General features: G+C 39.0%; 1 protein-coding gene across 3 annotated transcripts in view; it reads left to right on the top strand.

Moving 5' to 3' along the window:
* Window positions 1–18688, top strand: part of GRK3 (G protein-coupled receptor kinase 3) — a 140372-nt gene that overhangs the window by 66253 nt on the left and 55431 nt on the right. For all 3 annotated transcript variants that reach the window (XM_001924379.7, XM_021073437.1, XM_013982990.2), the window contains 3 exons: window positions 2025–2126; window positions 3778–3852; window positions 15823–15884. In XM_001924379.7, coding sequence (XP_001924414.2) covers window positions 2025–2126; window positions 3778–3852; window positions 15823–15884 — 239 coding nt within the window. The remainder of the gene's footprint in view (window positions 1–2024; window positions 2127–3777; window positions 3853–15822; window positions 15885–18688) is intronic.

An 18688-nucleotide genomic window follows, 5' to 3' on the forward strand; every position in this document is an offset into this window, starting at 1 on the left:
AACCAGGACATCCTGTGTAGAGCTAATTGATATTCGACTGCATGTTCTTTGATTTTTGGTCTGACTGTTAATAAAAAGTGAATTTTGAATTACGGATATTTTAGGCTCTTCCTTTGCCTACTAAGAATTAACCTTTTCTGTTGTTGGAGTTGGAGTTTGAGGCACAAGGCTCTTACTAAAGCCAGCATTGTGATTCAGAGCATCATTTGCCCAAGAAACTGGAGTTTTCTGTATAGTCAGATTATTACAGTTTGTAGAAAACTCCCCATAGAATCAGCTTGTTTAACCAGGTGTCAGTTTGCTTTATAGGCCCCTGGAACATAGACCTAGGTATCATTACACTTGTTTTCAAGGGTAATGATTCCATGAAGTTATATTATTCCTAGAGTAAGTGAGTAGGCAGAAACATTTGCCTCTGGTTCACTAGCAGTCTGGCTGTTGTCTCCTAGCATTCTGGCATTAACTTTGGACCTTATTAAAACAAAACAACAAAAGAAATCAACCGAGCCTGAGTCCTTTGTTTATTTTCCAACTCTACCTCAGATTTCAGCGTCTGGCTTCTGTTTCCTTGCAGCTGCCGTATTTGCATCTGGCACAGCGTTTGAACCCTTTAGACATGTTCTCCTGTATTGATTTAGGATGATTAAGCCCAGGTCCTTTGGTTATGTCAACACGGCTGGGTTGCTTCTTTATTAAAAAAGTGCTTTCCTCTCGGGTGGGTTATCAGTCTGTCCTAGTCTGCCTGCCTTTATGTTCAGGATTTTAAGTGTCTGTCCCAAGAAGGCTTCATTCTAAGCCCTGACAGTTACAGACTCGTGAATTTCAGCCAGCTCATTGATGATATTTAAGGACAGTTAAGAGGATCCCAGTAAATTTCTCAATGTTTGAACTAGGTAGCCCTTGGTGAGGACCTCGGCATCAAATATACCCCCTCCTGCCCTTTCATTATCAGAAATGCTGAGAGGATTTACTGGTTTTGGTTTCAAAACTGTCAAACTCAGACTATACAGTAAAAAGGTAACTTTTATTCCTGTTCAGTTTATACTCTCTTCCGTAGGATAGGTGGCCCCACTTTTTATCACACCAGAATAAGAAATACTCAGACATTATGAAAGTCAGTATAATTATTGGCTAATTGGTGGGAACATTTTTTTTCCCAAAAAATAAGTCATATTAGTTATTAGTGATTATATATATTGAAAATCTTTGCTGCTGTCTTCATACTATCTCTGTATTTAGTGTTTTCATTCTCTTCTTGTCTTTTAGATTAAACATATTTCTGTAAATAAATAAAAACACTTCTCTGATCTGAGAACTTGTGTTACAAGGTTAAATTAATAGGGGCCATGTCCTCATAAAGCAAGTGTTTCCAAAGCTCATTTCATTATTTGGCTTACGTTTACACCAGTCAGGTTACCTCCCCTAAGTTATTAGTAAAACATAACAATTTGAAGGAAGCTTTCTGTTAATACCTCTCGAGTGCAGGTAAAGTTCCGACGCAAAAAAACCAATGCTTTTATCTGTGGTTAATGCCTTTCCGAAATATTTAGTTGATTAAAAAGAAAAACCTTTGTATGAATCCTGGCAATTTATTATTATTTTCCTTCCTGTTAGTTTTGTAATAGGAACACTGTAGTTGAGACCGATCCCCACCATAACTCTCAGAACTGGATTACGCCCAAATTTAAATTTAAATTATTTGTGCTTGGCAAGGATGAATGGCCCATGGCTGGTATATTGTATGATAATTGTAACCATGGCAGGATTTGTTTCCTAATATTGTGTTTCTAAATTTAAGTGACGAGGTTCATCATAGGAAAAAAATCCATTTGTATGTTGCAAGCTGAATTTAAATTATTCCAACTTCATTACAACATTAGAAGTAGTTGTTTCCTGTGGAATAGCCACTTCAGTAATGTGCTTGATCTCATGTGGAAATGGTTTCTGCCAAGACTAGTAATAGCCTTTAATAAGGTAGGTTTCTAGGAAGACATAGTTAACAGTGGTAACTTTTTAATGTCTAGATAAAGGAATATGAGAAGCTTGAAAACGAGGAAGATCGCCTCTGTAGAAGTCGGCAGATTTATGACACCTATATCATGAAGGAGCTGCTGTCCTGTTCCCATGTAAGTATCCGTTTTCATCCTGTTACTCTCGTATGGATAAATTCGAGACAGCCCTCAGATGTTCCCAGAATGAAAATGAAAATGAAAATGTAAAAATCAAATGATGCTCATCCAGGAGGGAACCCACTTCTTCTCTTTTGTCACTTGTTTCCTGATAACACGGCTCCAATGGCTGTTGCCCACATAACACTTAGTAGGTTTCCAAAAGTGGCTGCTTTCACTGCAGACATTGATAACATGGCTAATGCAGGTCAGTGGAAGAGAAGGCTAATCTCAATTCCAGACTTTCTAAAGGAAATTAAGGTTTATTGTTTCTCCCTTAGCTCTCCTTTAACAGTTAGGCTAATCAAACATTGATCAATAAAAATGTTTAATGCTTTCTTTGAATTAATGAGAATTGTAATTATCATGTTAATTCAGTTCATTGATAGTTGAACGATGGTTGAGATAGTTTTCTTCCCTTTTAAATCAGAGAAACAACCTAATGCAGTCATTAGGATGAAGTAGGTTCCTAGAAAATTATTCCACCAGGAGTGAGTGGAATAATGAATAATGAAAGTTTACTGTGTAATCTCTCTGTGTGAAGACTGTTTTCCAAAGGCATGCCCTAAGGACCCTGGGCCACAGTGTCCAATACTGTAGCCACCAGCCACATGCGGGCGTTTAAATGTGTTTAAATTAATTAAAATCAAATGGAATTAAAAACTTAATTCCTGGCATCCTCATGAGCCACATCAAGTGCTCAGTAGTAGCTGCTGTATCAGCAGAGTCATAACTTTTCCATTAGCACAGGAAGTCAGAATGGACTGCCCTGGTCTGAGAGCGATGTGTTAGTGCTTTGGTATTTATCATGATGCCTGAACATCTTACCGAATTTCTGAGCTGGAGCCAATCATCGATGCTCTCTACCTCGCCACCTTGCTGGGTAATGGTTGTAACTTGGAAAATGCCAGATGCTCACTGGAAAAGGCTCTGTAAACATAGTTTTCACATAGGGCAACAGTGTAGAGGGTTTTTAGCAGGACGGTGTGCTTTTTAAGCTCTTCTTGTGCATTACTGCAGATATAATTTGAAGTTGGGGGGGAGGATAGAGTTTGTAATTTTTGTCAGTATCAGTTTCTTTTAGGACCAGTTTGCCTGTGCTGTGGTTACAGCAAGATTGTCCTTAACCTAGTCTTTTACAACATTGTGATTTAACTTTGCAATCCTGACATTGAATTCTTACATATATTTCTATGCATTCATTTTCTCCTATATAATAGGAATTTTAGATCTTTAGGCCCTCAGTGTCAGCTAAACGAGGGATGTAGGCATTTTAATAATGTGATAATAAGATTCCTTACACTTTTTTATTGAAGTGATCTTGATCACTTGTGGGGTTAGACACATCAGTTAGATGTTCCCATGCTCATTGTCCTTCTTGGCGTGGGATCTGAGGACCCTGGGAGCTCAGAGGAATAGTCGTCTGTTTGGATTGCCCACAAGCATCCAACAGATTTTTTGAAGAATGCATGTTGATGTAATCACCATAGGTTCCTACTTAGTAATTGTTGTGTTAAATTATATGTTGTGATATTGTAAAACATACAGAGGTTTTGCTCTGTTTTATATTTGTGGGAAAAAATACTGTTTTTTAATTTTTTTTTTAAAGCCATTCTCCAAGCAAGCTGTAGAACACGTACAGAGTCATCTGTCTAAGAAACAAGTGACGTCAACCCTTTTTCAGGTAAGGGAAAATGATTTCCAAGTAAATGTTTCTCATTTGTTTAACAGGTGGATTGGGGGACATTCTTGGCACATGTGGACATGTCGGAGGAGTTGGTACATGAGACTGTATTTCTTACCTGGAGGTTTATCTGGAGCAACTGGAGTTTCGTACTGCCTGTCTTCTCCTTGCACTGTGCTCTTATACCAACATCCTCTGTAAAGGCTTTCCCCAAAAGGGCCACGAGAGCTTTCTAGAAATGTGTTTTCTATAAATCAATCAAGACAAGACAGTGGAGGAAAGAGCTTTCTCCTGGTTGACATCCCGGCCCCGGTGATGAGCAGGGACCTTACAAGGTTTACTTTTTTTTGTTTTTGCTTTTTAAGGCCTCACCCGCAGCATATGGAGCTTCTCAGGCTAGGGTCTGATCAGAGCTACAGCTGCTGGCCTACACCACAGCAATGCCAGATCTGAGCCACGTCTGCAACCTATACCACAGCTCATGGCATTGCTGGATCCTTAACCCACTGAGTGAGGCCAGGGATGGAACCCACATCCTCATGGATCCTAGTTGGGTTAGTTAACCACTGAGCCATGAAGGGAACGCCATTTTTGTTTTTTTTTAATTTTTTTATTTTTATTTTTCTCAAGGTTTACTTTCTAGTGGTGTGGGTGTCAATCCCTATAGTGATTATGTCCCGGATGAAACAGATTCATTTTCTTTTCTTTTCTTTTTTCTTTCTTTTTTTTTTTCCTTTTTGTCTTTTCTAGAGCTGCTCCCACGGTGTATGGAGGTTCCCAGGCCAGGGGTCTAACCAGAGCTGTAGCCACTGGCCTACTCCAGAGCCACAGCAACCCAGGATCCAAGCCGCGTCTGCGACCCACACCACAGCTCACGGCAATGCCGGATCCTAAACCCACTGAGCAAGGGCAGGGATCAAACCCGCAACCTCATGGTTCCTAGTCGGATTGGTTAACCACTGCGCCACGACGGGAACTCCCAGATTCATTTTCAAGAATCAAGAGTGAATGTTTGAACGGCCTTGGCATCATGACTGAGGAATTGGATTTTACCCTGACTCCTCATATCTGGAACACAACACAGTCATACAGATTTAAATTATGAGACTTGGGAAACTCAGTCCACAACTAATGGGCCTGTGTATTTGCCCTTCAGATATACTGATTTCTCCTCCCCAAAGCCTGTTCCGTCGTCCTGGGGGTTTAGAGGTGGCAACTTGCAAGGACATGTTCACATTTTCAAATGAATAATGTAACTTTTTATGTCTCTCTGAGTTCTAAGAAATATGAAAAAAATGCCAGTAATTAATGGATTGGTTCTCATACATGAAATTAATTCATTTATCCTTTTCTTTTTTCATTTATCCTTTTCTTTTTTCATTTATCCTTATTCAGTCATTTCCAGAGAAGTAAGTTGATTTTTGCCTTGGTGTCCTATGATAGGATTTATGTATTTATGCAGAATGAATCTGATTATTCTATAGGGAAAATACATATTTGGCTCCGAGACCATTTGGGTACAGTCACAAATTGGGTGCTCTCTTTCTGCTGAAATAATTCGATGGGTGTCTCTTAACATGTAGAATCTTTTCATACAGTCTAGTTGGTCATAAGCTTGGGCTCTGAAATTCAGTGCCCTGGACTTAGAGACCCTAGGCAAGCTATTGTACCTCTCCTCACTTCAGTCCTCCCATGTGGGAGGTGGAAATGACCCCTCCCTCCCTGCAAATGGGGGTCTTGAAGATTCAGTTCAGATTCATGCGAGTTGCTTTGCCCCAGGCCTATTGCAATGCTCCATAAATGTCAGCTCTTATCAGACATTTTACATTCAGAAAGTGCAACGTGAATGTCTGCTTTTTGTTGCCTCCATGATATTTTTAGTGTTCGAATTTCAGTTTTCTAACTCTGACACGGTTCAGAGACAGTCTTGCTGTCAATTATATCGAACCTGGCTAAATTATACTTCTGGGTACATGGACTTTACAGCCCTGATTTTTGCTTTTCCTGGAGCATAAATAACATTTAAAAAGCTAACTCTGGGTGAGATGCAAAGACCACCAAAATTCTCTTTGAGCCTTCAAGGAGTATTGATCTAGAAGCTACTTCAGTATATCTTCTCAAAACACTTCACCGATTTGTTCATAAGAAAATAAATCAATAATGTTCCTGTAAAGTAGACATAGATTGGCTGACATTCTTATTTAAAAGGTGAAGGAGAAACTCTTGTTGTGGCTCAGTGGGTCAAGAACCCAACATAGTATCCATGAGGATGCATGTTCGATCTCAGGCCTTGCTCAGCGGGTTAAGAATCCAGTGTTGCAGTGGCTGTGACTTAGGCTGGCAGCTGCAGCTCGGGTTTATCCCCTAGCCTGGGAACTTCCATATGCCACAGGTGCAGCTGTAAAAGAAAAGAAAAGAAAGGTGAAGGAAATAGTCATTATTAAGTTGATTTAAATAAGAAGGTGTATTAGTGCAGTGTACTGTGACATGTACTGATTAAAGTATAAAAAGAAGTTATATGCTTAGATGTCCCATTTATACAGGGACATTGACCATAAAGTTAGTTGGCATTTTTTGATTTGGAATTTTTTTTTTTTACCCCTAGCTTTAATGAGTTATAACTGACAAATAAAAATTGTGTGTAATTTAAGGTATACAAAGTGAAGTTTTGATACATATATTCATTGTGAAATGATTGTCATAATCAAACTAATTAACCTATTCATCACCTCATATTTCCAGTTACATTTTTTGGTGTATGGTAAAAACACCCTTAAAGACTAAGCACACTTCAAGTATACAGTACAGTATTATTAACTGTAATACCCATGCTGTGGTTTATATCTCCACGATTTATTTATCCTCCATAACTCACACTTTGTATCCTTGGACCAACATCCCCCATTTCCCCACCTCTCAGCCCCTGACAACTGCCATTGTACTCTGGCTTTATGAGTTTGACCTTTCTTAGATTCTGCATGTAAGTGAGATCATATCATATTTATCTTTCTGTGTCTGGTTTATTTCACTTAGCATAATGTTCTCCAGGTTCACCCATAGTATCACAAATGGCAGGATTTCTGTGTGAATAATATAGCATTATGCCTTAAATCTGTGTGTGTGTGTGTGTGTGTGTGTGTGTGTGTGTGTGTGTGTTTCCATCCCGCATTTTCTTGTCCCATTCATTCCATTGTTGGACACCTAGGTTGTTTTCTATATCTTCCCTGTTTTGCATACTGCCGCAGTGAACACAGCAGGGCAGAGAGCTCTTCAGGACTGAATTCGTTTCCTTTGCATATACACCAGAAGGGAGATTGCCGGATAATATGGTAGTTCTCTGTTTAATTTTTTTGAGGAACCTCCATACTGTTTTCCATAGTTGCTGGACCAGTTTACATTCCTACCAACAATGCAGAGAGGTTCCTTCTTCTCCACACCCTCACCAATGCTTACCTCTTGACTTTCAGGAGATGGCCATCCTGATAGGGGTGTGGTGGTAGCTCATCATGGTTTTGATTTGCATTTCCTTGATGATGAGTGATGCTGAGCACCTTTTTTTTTTTTAATTTTTTTTTGTAATTTTCCCACTGTACAGCAAGGGGGTCAGGTTATCCTTACATGTATACATTACAATTACATTTTTCCCCCACCCTTTCTTCTGTTGCAACATGAGTATCTAGACAAAGTTCTCAATGCTATTCAGCAGGATCTCCTTGTAAATCTATTCTAAGTGTGTCTGATAAGCACAAGCTCCCGATCCCTCCCCCTCCCATCAGGCAGCCACAAATCTCTTCTCCAAGTCCATGATTTTCTTTTCTGAGGAGATGTTCATCTGTGCTGGATATTAGATTCCAGTTATAAGTGATATCATATGGTATTTGTCTTTGTCTTTCTGGCTCATTTCACTCAGGATGAGATTCTCTAGTTCCATCCATGTTGCTGCAAATGGCATTATGTCATTCTTTTTTATGGCTGAGTAGTATTCCATTGTGTATATATATACCACCTCTTCCGAATCCAATCATCTGTCGATTGTCATTTGGGTTGTTTCCATGTCCTGGCTATTGTGAACAGTGCTGCAATGAACATGCGGGTGCACGTGTCTCTTTTAAGGAGAGTTTTGTCCGGATAGATGCCCAAGAGTGGGATTGCGGGGTCATATGGAAGTTCTATGTATAGATTTCTAAGGTATCTCCAAACTGTTCTCCATCGTGGCTGTACCAGTTTACATTCCCACCAACAGTGCAGGAGGGTTCCCTTTTCTCCACAGCCCCTCCAGCACTTGTTATTTGTGGACTTATTAATGATGGCCATTCTGACTGGTGTGAGGTGATATCTCATGGTAGTTTGGATTTGCATTTCTCTTATAATCAGCGATGTTGAGCATTTTTTCATGTGTTTGTTGGCCATCTGTATATCTTCTTTGGAGAAATGTCTATTCAGGTCTTTTGCCCATTTTCCCACTGATTGATTGGCTTTTTTGCTGTTGGGTTGTATAAGTTGTTTATATATTCTAGAGATTAAGCCCTTGTCAGTTGCATCATTTGAAACTGTTTTCTCCCATTCTGTAAGTTGTCTTTTTGTTTTCTTTTGGGTTTCCTTTGCTGTGCAAAAGCTTTTCAGTTTGATGAGGTCCCATGGGTTCATTTTTGCTCTAATTTCTATTGCTTTGGGAGACTGACCTGAGAAAATATTCATGATGTTGATGTCAGAGAGTGTTTTGCCTATGTTTTCTTCTAGGAGTTTGATGGTGTCCTGTCGTATATTTAAGTCTTTCAGCCATTTGGAGTTTATTTTTGTGCATGGTGTGAGGGTGTGTTCTAGTTTCATTGCTTTGCATGCTGCTGTCCAGGTTTCCCAGCAATGCTTGCTGAATAGACTTTCCTTTTCCCATTTGATGTTCTTGCCTCCCTTGTCAAAGATTAATTGACCATAGGTGTCAGGGTTTATTTCCGGATTCTCTATTCTGTTCCATTGGTCTGTCTGTCTGTTTTGATAGCAGTACCACACTGTTTTGATGACTGTGGCTTTGTAGTATTTCTTGAAGTCTGGGAGAGTGATGCCTCCTGCTTGGTTTTTGTTTCTCAGGATTGCTTTGGCGATTCTGGGTCTTTTGTGGTTCCATATAAATGTTTGGATTGTTTGTTCTAGTTCTGTGAAAAATGTCATGGGTCATTTGATAGGGATTGCATTGAATCTGTAGATTGCTTTGGGTAGTATGGCCATTTTTACAATATTGATTTTCCTAATCCAGGAACATGGAATATCTTTCCATTTCTTTACATCTTCTTTGATTTCTTTGATTAAAGTTTTATAGTTCTCGGCATATAGGTCCTTTACCTCCTTGGTCAGGTGTATTCCAAGGTATTTGATTTTGTGAGGTGCAATTTTAAAAGGTATCGTATTTTTGTATTCCTTTTCTAATATTTCATTGCTGGTATACAGAAATGCAACTGACTTCTGAATGTTAATCTTATATCCTGCTACTTTGCTGAATTTATTAATCAGTTCAAGTAGTTTTGGGGTTGAGTCCTTAGGGTTTTCTATGTATAGTATCATGTCATCTGCATACAGTGACAGTTTATCTCTTCTCTTCCTATATGGATGCCTTTTATTTCTTTTGTTTGTCTAATTGCTATGGCTAGGACTTCCAAAACTATGTTGAAGAGCAGTGGTGTGAGTGGGCATCCCTGTCTTGTTCCAGATTTGAGTGAGAAGGCTTTCAGTTTTTCCCCATTGAGTATTATATTTGCTGTGGGTTTCTCATAAATGGCTTTGATTATATTCAGGAATGTTCCCTCTGTACCCACTTTGGCTAGGGTCTTGATCATGAATGGATGTTGGACTTTGTCAAATGCTTTTTCTGCATCTATTGAGATGATCATATGATTTTTGACTTTTTTTTTGTTAATGTGGTGTATGATGCTGATTGATTTGCATATGTTGAACCATCCTTGTGCACCTGGGATGAACCCAACCTGGTCATGGTGTATAATTTTTTTGGTATGTTGTTGGATTCGGTTGGCTAAGATTTTGTTGAGAACTTTTGCATCTGTATTCATCAATGATATTGGCCGATCGTTTTCTTTTTTGGTGGTATCTCTGTCTGGTTTTGGAATGAGGGTGATGGTGGCCTCATAGAACGTCTTTGGGAGTATTCCTTCTTCAACCTTTTGAAAGAGTTTAAGGAGGATGGGCACCAATTTCTCTTTATATGTTTGATAGAATTCACCTGTGAAGCCATCTGGTCCTGGACTTTTATTTGTAGGGAGTGATTTTATGACCTCTTCAATTTCATTTCTAGTGATCGGTCTGTTCAGTTGGTCTGTTTCTGCTTGGTTCAGTTTTGGCAGGCTGTAAGATTCTAGAAAATTGTCCATTTCTTCCAGATTGTCAAACTTGTTGCCGTATAGTTGTTCATAGTATTCTCTTATGGTTTTTTGTATTTCTGCTGTATCTGTTGTGATTTCTCCTTTTTCATTTATTATTTTGGTTATTTGGGTTCTTTCTCTCCTCTTTTTAGTGAGTCTGGCCAGGGGTTTGTCAATTTTGTTCACCTTTTCAAAGAACCAGCTCTGGTTTTATTAATTTTCTCTATTGTTTTTTGAGGCTCTATTTTATTGATTTCTTCTTTGATCTTTATAATTTCCTTCCTTCTGCTGACTTTAGGACTTTTTTGTTCTTCTTTTTCCTTTTTTTTTTTTTTTTTTTTTTGTCTTTTTGCTTTTTCTTGGGCCGCTCCCGCGGCACATGGAGGTTCCCAGGCTAGGGGTCTAATTGGAGCTGTAGCCACTGGCCTACGCCAGAGCCACAGCAATGTGGGATCCGAGCCATGTCTGCAACCTACACCACAGCTCACAGCAACACCAGATCCTTAACCCACTGAGCAAGGGCAGGGACCGAACCCGCAACCTCATGGTTCCTAGTCAGATTCATTAACCACTGCGCCACGACGGGAACTCCTGTTCTTCTTTTTCTAATTCATTTAGGTGGAGGGTTAAGTTGTCAATTTGGGATCTTTCTTCTTTTTTGAGAAAGGCCTGTATTGCTATAAATTTCCCTCTGAGCACTGCTTTCGCAGCATCCCATAGATTTTGAGAGGTTGTGTCTTCATTATCATTTGTTTCAAGGTAGTTTTTAATTTCCTTCTTGATTTCCTCATTGACCCATTGGTTTTTTAGTAGCATGTTGTTTAGTCTCCACGTAGTAGGTTTTTTCTTTTTCCTTTTCCCATGGTTGGTTTCTAATTTCATGGCATTGTGGTCAGAGAAGATACTTGAGATAATTTCTATACTCCTAAATTTATTGAGATTAGCTTTGTGTCCCAATATGTGGTCGAGTCTTGAGAATGTTCCATGAGCATTTGAGAAGAATGTGTATTCTGCTTTTTTTGGATGTAGTGTCCTGAAGATATCAATTAAGTCTAACTGTTCTATTGTTTCCTGTAGGATCTCTGTTGCTTTATTGGTTTTCTGTCTAGAGGATCTGTCCATTGATGTGAGGGGGGTATTAAGGTCTCCTACTATGATTGTATTCTCATCAATATCTCCCTTTATGTCTGTTAATATTTGTTGTATGTATCTGGGTGCTCCTATATTTGGGGCATATATGTTGACGATAGTAACATCCTCTCCTTGGATGGATCCCTTAATCATTAAGTAGTGTCCTTCTTTGTCTTTCTTTATGTCTTTTGTTTTAAAGTCTATTTTGTCTGATATGAGTGTTGCGACTCCTGCTTTTCTGTCTTGTCTATTGGCGTGAAATATTTTTCCCCACCCTTTCACTTTCAATCTATATGTATCTTTTGTCCTAAGGTGAGTTTCTTGTAGGCAGCATATTGAAGGTTTTTGCCTTTTTATCCACCCAGCCACTCTGTGTCTTTTGATTGGGGCATTCAGTCCATTGACATTTAAGGTGATAATTGATAGATGATTATTTATTGCCATTTGAACCTCGTGTTCCAGTTGATTCTATGGTTCTCCATTCTTTCCATTCTTTCTTTCTTTTTTTTTTTTTTTTTTTTTTTTTTGGTTGGATGGTCTCCTGTTATTATCTGCTTGAGAGTATTTTTTTTTTCATTTTTTGCAAATGCAATATTTGGTTTTTGCTTGTGGTTGCCCTGTTTTTTAAGTATGCTAACCTCTTCCCATAATTGTGTGTTTTAGCCTGATGGTCCTGTAAGTTCAAACACTTCATTACTATATTAAAATTAAGAAGAGAAACGTACAAACAAACAAACAAAAAGGGTTATTTACTTCCTAACATCCCTTGCCCACATTTTATGGTTTTGATGACTCTTTTTAATTTTTTTCTTTTTAATTTTATTTTGTTTGAAGCATGTTCATGATTAAATCTGTATGCTGGCTTATTTGAGTGACTGCTCTCTGATTGCAGTTTCCTCAGTCCTAGTTCTTTCTCTTCTTCTTCTTCTTTTTTTTTTTTTTTTGTTCTTTTCTTTTTTCTTCCCTTTCCTTCCTTTTTTTTTGGTTTAGAGAAGCCCTTTCAATATTTCCTTTAACCTGGGTTTTGTGTTGCTGTATTCTTTAAGTTTTTGTTTGTTGGAAAAAATTTTTATTTCCCCTTCTATTTTAAATGATATTCTTGCTGTATAGAGTTGAACACCTTTTCATATGCATGTTGGCCCCTTGTGTGACTTCTTTTGAAAAATGTCTGTTAGGGTCCTTAGCCCACTTTTGAATTGGGTTATTTAGTTTTTTGGAGTTCCTTATATAGTTTGGATATTAACCCCTTTTTAGATATATGGTTTGCAAATATTTGCTCCCATTCTATTGGTTGCCTTTTCACTCTGTTAATTGTTTTCTTTTGCTGTGCAGAAGCTTCTTAGTTTACTACAGTCCCACTTGTCTATTTTTGTTTTTGTTGCCTGAGCTTTTGATGTCATAGCCAAAGAAGTCATCACTAAGACCAGTGTCAAGAAGCTTTTCCCCTGTGTTTTCTTCTAGTGGTTGTATGGTTTCAGGTCTTGTATTTAAGTCTTTACTTCATCTTAAGTTGATTTTTGTATATGGTGTGAGTTTAGGGTCAGGGTAAGTCTCATTCTCCATATGGGTGTCCAGTTTTACTAATACCATTTATTGTCTTTTTTTTTCTTTTTTGTCTTTTTGCCTTTTCTAGGGTCACTTCCCGTGACATATGGAGGTTCCCAGGTGAGAGGTCTAATCGGAGCTATAGCCGCCAGCCTACACCAGAGCCACAGCAACTCAGGATCCGAGCCTCGTCTGTGACCTACACCACAGCTCATGGCAATGCCAGATCCTTAACCTGCTGAGCAAGGGCAGGGATCGAACCCGCAACCTCATGGTTCCTGGTCAGGTTCGTTAACCACTGAGCCACGACAGGAACTCCACTAACACCATTTATTGTTTCCCATTGTGTGTATTTGATGCCCTTGTCAAAGGTCAGTTAACCATAGATATGTGGGTTTATTTCTGGACTCTTTTTTGTTCCATTGGTCCATAATGTCTGTCTGTATGTCAGTACCACACTATTGTGATTACTGTAGGTTTAAAATATATTTAGGGAGTTCCCATCATGGAGGTTATGGATTCGATCCCTGGCCTCACTCATTGGGTTAAGGATCCAGTGTTGCCATAAGCTGTGGTGGAGGTCACAGACATGGCTTGGGTCTGGCATTGCTGTGGCTGTGATGTGGGCTGCCAGCTATAGCTCCAGTTAGACCCCTAGCCTGAGAACCTCCATATGCCATGGGTGTAGCCCTGAAAAGCAATAAATATATACATATATATATATATATGTATATATTTATTTTTGAAATCAGGAAGTGTGATGCCTGCATTGAAATTTCTGATCAAGGAGAAGAAGGTAGTGAAAAAAAAGATCTGAAAGTAAATAGAAAATGCTTTTTATTTATTTATTTTTGTTCTTTTGCAAAATCAACTTTAGAAATAACTAATTGCACATAAGTAATTGTACATTTGATGGCGAGAGTCGAGAGGGGACCAGGACTACATTTAGGGTCCTAGAATGTGCCAGGCTCTGTGCTTGGCTCTTAGTGTTCTTAATCTTAGTAAGTTCTCACAACAGCCTTACAAATTAGTTGTGAACTATCCCATTTTACAGATTAAGGGAACTGAGAACCAGAGAGGTGAGACTGTTTTCTCATGAACCTACTATTAAGCTCTGGCTTTTGTTCTGTTTACCTGACATATTTTGTGTTTCTACCTATTGAAAAGTGACAGTGTGATATATCATATCTAGTCTTAAGAATTTATAGTAAACTTTGTCTTTTGTTAGCAAAAGCACAGGATTTTGTGTTTGTTTTGTTTTTTGTCTTTTCAAGACTGCCCCTGCAGCATACGGAAGTTCCCAGGCTAGGGGCTGAATCAGAGCTCTAGCTGCCAGCCTACACCACAGCCACAGCAATGCCAGATCCAAGCCACATCTGTGACCTACACCACAGCTCATGGCAACATTGGATCTTTAACCCACCGAGCAGGGCCAGGGATCAAACCCGAATCCTCGTGGATACTAGTTGGGTTTATTATCATTGAGCCACAACGGGAACGCCACGATGTTTTATAAAATATGAAAAAAAATTCACATAACAGTTTTTGTAAATATAAAATTTGTCATAGATAAATTTAGCTTTTTCATACATCTTTTAACACTTGATCTGTTTTGTCTTTTGATGACTTTTGAACCTCTGAAGACTTGTGGCCCCAAGTCTTTAGTATCTAGAAGACTTGGCTATGATCCTTATTGTATGTCATCATAGAAACATAGGATTTCAGAGCTGGAAGGGGCCTCAGAAAGAAGCTCAGCTTTCCCTGTTGCTAAAGAGGGAACAAAGTCCACCTGGTTTTAGTGACCAGGTCCAATGCCCTGCCCAGGACAGCAATAGCCCTGCCAGACGGTGGAGGCTAGCTTAGCCCTGTGGCAGGAAGTTAAGGTTCCAGGAAAGCTGCGGCTGTTTCACTGCTTGTGTTGGTGTCTGTGGCTTCTACAGGCTTCCTTTTTTATCACATGCCTTGGATGGTTCCTGATTTGGTCCTTCTCTTTTGTAAATTTTCAGGATGCTCTATGAAGACACAGAAAACATTAAATTTGCATCATTCACTGAGTCTAGGGTATCAAGATGTTTTCTAAAACTATCAAATTGAATCTAGGCTGAGCTGTGAAATGTTGGCACTTGATATTTCTGTAGTTCTTGATTTGAAGTCTATCTCATGGAAAATAAGTTTATGCAGTTTTATTTGTTAATGTGTAAAGTGGCATGAAATTGAAGTAGATTGTTCTCCATGGGAAAAGAGCACTTTACAAGTGAGACAGGAGTCCTGGCCTGAATCCTGACTTAGCCACAAACTTGCTCAAAGACCTTGGGAATAGCTCATTAAAAAAAAAAAAAAGGTACTCCATGGGTCCCTTGGCTTTTCATCTTTAAAGCTCAATATTAATGCTAATCATTTCGGTAGTTGTCATTAATAGTAACCGTATAATTAATAGTAACTTATAGGCTGCACTATATTGTTTTCGAGATGTACCACATAACTTACAGGGCCCAGCACACAAGGAAAATTGTGGGGGCCTTGTTCAGAAATCACTGAGAACTTCAAGATGATGACGAGCCATGGGCCCTTCTGTGGGACCTCATGGATCACCTGTCCATGGCGCTAACTCTTGTCATTTAAGATGTGTCTGTGACTTGCCAGGAGCCATGTCAGGCAGTAGGGATGTAGTGGCACATGGGACAGACCTGTCTTTACCTTCATGGAACGTGACATTGAGTGGCCTAGGTTATATTGCAAAGTAAATTATCATGACCATGAATCCAATGGTGACAATTGGACATGAGCTAAGAAGGGCGAGTATAAGATGTAGGTGTGTGGCATAATTGGAAACCTCACCTCATCTGAGTCTCATCCATCTGTGTTTTTCATTTGAACACGTTCCTACTGATGCAATGTGGAACTTCTTTCCCATTCTTTACAGCCATACATAGAAGAAATTTGTGAAAGTCTTCGAGGCAGCATTTTTCAAAAATTTATGGAAAGGTATGAAGCTTTATATATATATGTATATATATATATAATTTTTTTTACTGAGATATATTTGACATGTAACATGATATTAATATATATTAGTGTATCTGCAAAATCTTATACTGCGTATGTGTAATCTCATTTTACCCAATAAGTACTATCCTTAAAATGTGCACTAATTTACTCATTCAACAAGCATTTATTGGGCAGGTGCTATGTGCCAGGCCTTGCATGAGATTGTCTCCTCTATATTTTATGATTTAGTATTTTGATACCTTAATATTGTTTTGACCTTTAGTTCTCTTGCTTCAAAATGGTCCCAAATTTAAATAAACTAGGGAACCTCAACATTAAAAGTATCTTATTGGGACACTTTTGCCAATGCAAACATTACTCTATATCTAATTTATTTGTTTATACATTGAAATTATGCTGCTCAAAATCAAGAATCTTCTTGATTCTTTGTGTAGTAGAATTTCTGGGTATCGGCAAATGTGTATAGTCATATACATCATTAATGTACCTGGTAGATATGTCCCTCTGGGTTACTCAAACTACAGAGCATGCTTTTCATATAAAGTTCTGAAAATTTTCCGTGATGCCTATAAAAGTGCTCATTTGTTTCTCAGGCACCTAAGAGTCAATCCTGAGTGTTCCTCTGTGATAACACACCTTTGGAGTCAGACTTTCAAAAACCAAATCTGGGAGTTACCTGGTGGCCTAGCAGTTAAGGCTCCCTGGTGTTGTCACTGCTGTGGTGTGGATTCAATCCCTGGCCCAGGAACTTCTGCATGCTGTGGGCACAGCCCAAAAAAAAAAAAAAAAAAAAAAAAATTAGCCCCCCAAAAACCCAAATCTGCATGCATGCCAACTGTGCTTCTTTCCATAAACTCGGCTAATTTCTAGACAATTGACGTGCTGATTGTGCCTCATCTCTGGAGCAACCACAGCTGTTCAGTAATTGCCCTTTAAGAACAAATGCTTCAGTGCAGCTTTTTTTCTCTCCACATGTTCACAGAACTAAAGTAATTATAACAAAAAAAAGTTGTGTTATCATTCTTCCAGAGTTCAAGAGATAATTTTATCTGGAGTAGAGTGAATACTTTGGGAAACTAATCTGCATACAAATGATTACACTTTTCTGAGCAAGGGCAGAGACTTTTGCCAAAAAAAGCAGTGGAATCTAACTGAGGGGACAGTTTGAAGCCTCAGGGCTGAGATTCAACTGAGCCCTGGGCTGCCTACCTTAATGTTGATTCTAAAATCTCACTTTTTCCTGTCGTATAGCACTGGGACTCCTGCTGTATAGCACTGGAACTATATCTAGTCACTTATGATGGAGCATGATAATGTGAGAAAAAGGAATGTATATATATATGTATATATATATATGTGTGTGTGTGTGACTGGGTCACCTTGCTGTACAGTAGAAAATTGACAGAACACTGTAAACCAGCTTATAATGGGAAAAAAAAAAAAAAATCATTTAAAAAATTTTTTAAAAATCTGACTTTTTCCCAAACTCTTGGGTCAATCCAGCCTTTGTGTGATCCTTGAGGGAGAGGGGACAAATGGGGTTGGTAATTAAAATTGAGGAAGAGATCTCGTTAACTGCACTGTGTATCCAGCATGTCACTTTCTACCGCTGAGTTAACCATTCTCTCCTGTTTTTTCTTTTCTTTTTTTTTTTTTTTTGTCTTTTTGCCATTTCTCGGGCCGCTCTCGCGGCATATGGAGGTTCCCAGGCTAGGGGTCGAATCGGAGCTGTAGCCACTGGCCTACACCAGAGCCACAGCAACGCAGGATCCGAGCCACGTCTGCAACCTACACCACAGCTCACGGCAACACCAGATCCTTAACCCACTGAGCAAGGGCAGGGACCAAACCCGCAACCTCATGGTTCCTAGTCGGATTCGTTAACCACTGCACCACGACAGGAACTCCCGTTTTTTCTTTTATTAAAGTATAGTTGAATTACAATGTTGTATTAATTTCTGCTATACAGCAGAGTGATTCATTATATATATATATATATATATATATATATATTCTTTTCCATTATCCCAGCTTATTGAATATAGTTCACTGTGCTGTACAGTAGGACCTTATTGTTTACCTGTTCTCTAGGTAATAGCTTGCCTCTGCTAACCCTAAACTCCCAATCCATCCTTCCCCCACTTCCCCTAACCATTTACTTATGTTGTCACAGAAAATTTAAGTGAAGCTGTTTGCACTTTAGGCAAGCATACACAAAACCATTGCCATTTTATATAAATGAATTAATTATAAGGTCAGTTCGTTCATATGTATATGTGTGTAATTTTTGGCTCTTTTTGTATTAAAACATTCTCAAATTATCATTAAAAAAAAACCTATTATCAGGACAAGAGTTTAGAGTTTTGATTTTGCAAAGCACAGGCATTCCATAACTAGAACATTGTAGCATTCAGCATCGCCAGGACCTTTCATGCTGAGGGCCTCAGAGTGAAGGTGATATTTTTCTTGGTGGCTCCACTGCAGTTTGATAATAAAGAAATAAAGAGGAAGTCTGCAACCGTGCTGGACCTGTCTCGTTGCCATCTGAGGCCCAGCGGGGACCCAGGGTTAAGTTCCTGGCAGGGCTGAATCTAGGAGGAAGGCCTTCCTTCTTCAGGATGAGGCTGGTGAGCCTTGGCCAGATGGTGAACATCAAATCGCTCAGTAGTCTAAAGCCCAAGTAAGGGATAAGGGATTCGAGTTAAAAACACTGCTCTGCCCACCCTCACTGCACCCCCATCATTTTTGTGTCTTTAATCTCTGCTTCTCCCTCTGAGGCT

The sequence above is a fragment of the Sus scrofa genome, chromosome 14 (genome assembly GCF_000003025.6).
Source record: "Sus scrofa isolate TJ Tabasco breed Duroc chromosome 14, Sscrofa11.1, whole genome shotgun sequence".
NCBI lineage: Eukaryota > Metazoa > Chordata > Mammalia > Artiodactyla > Suidae > Sus > Sus scrofa.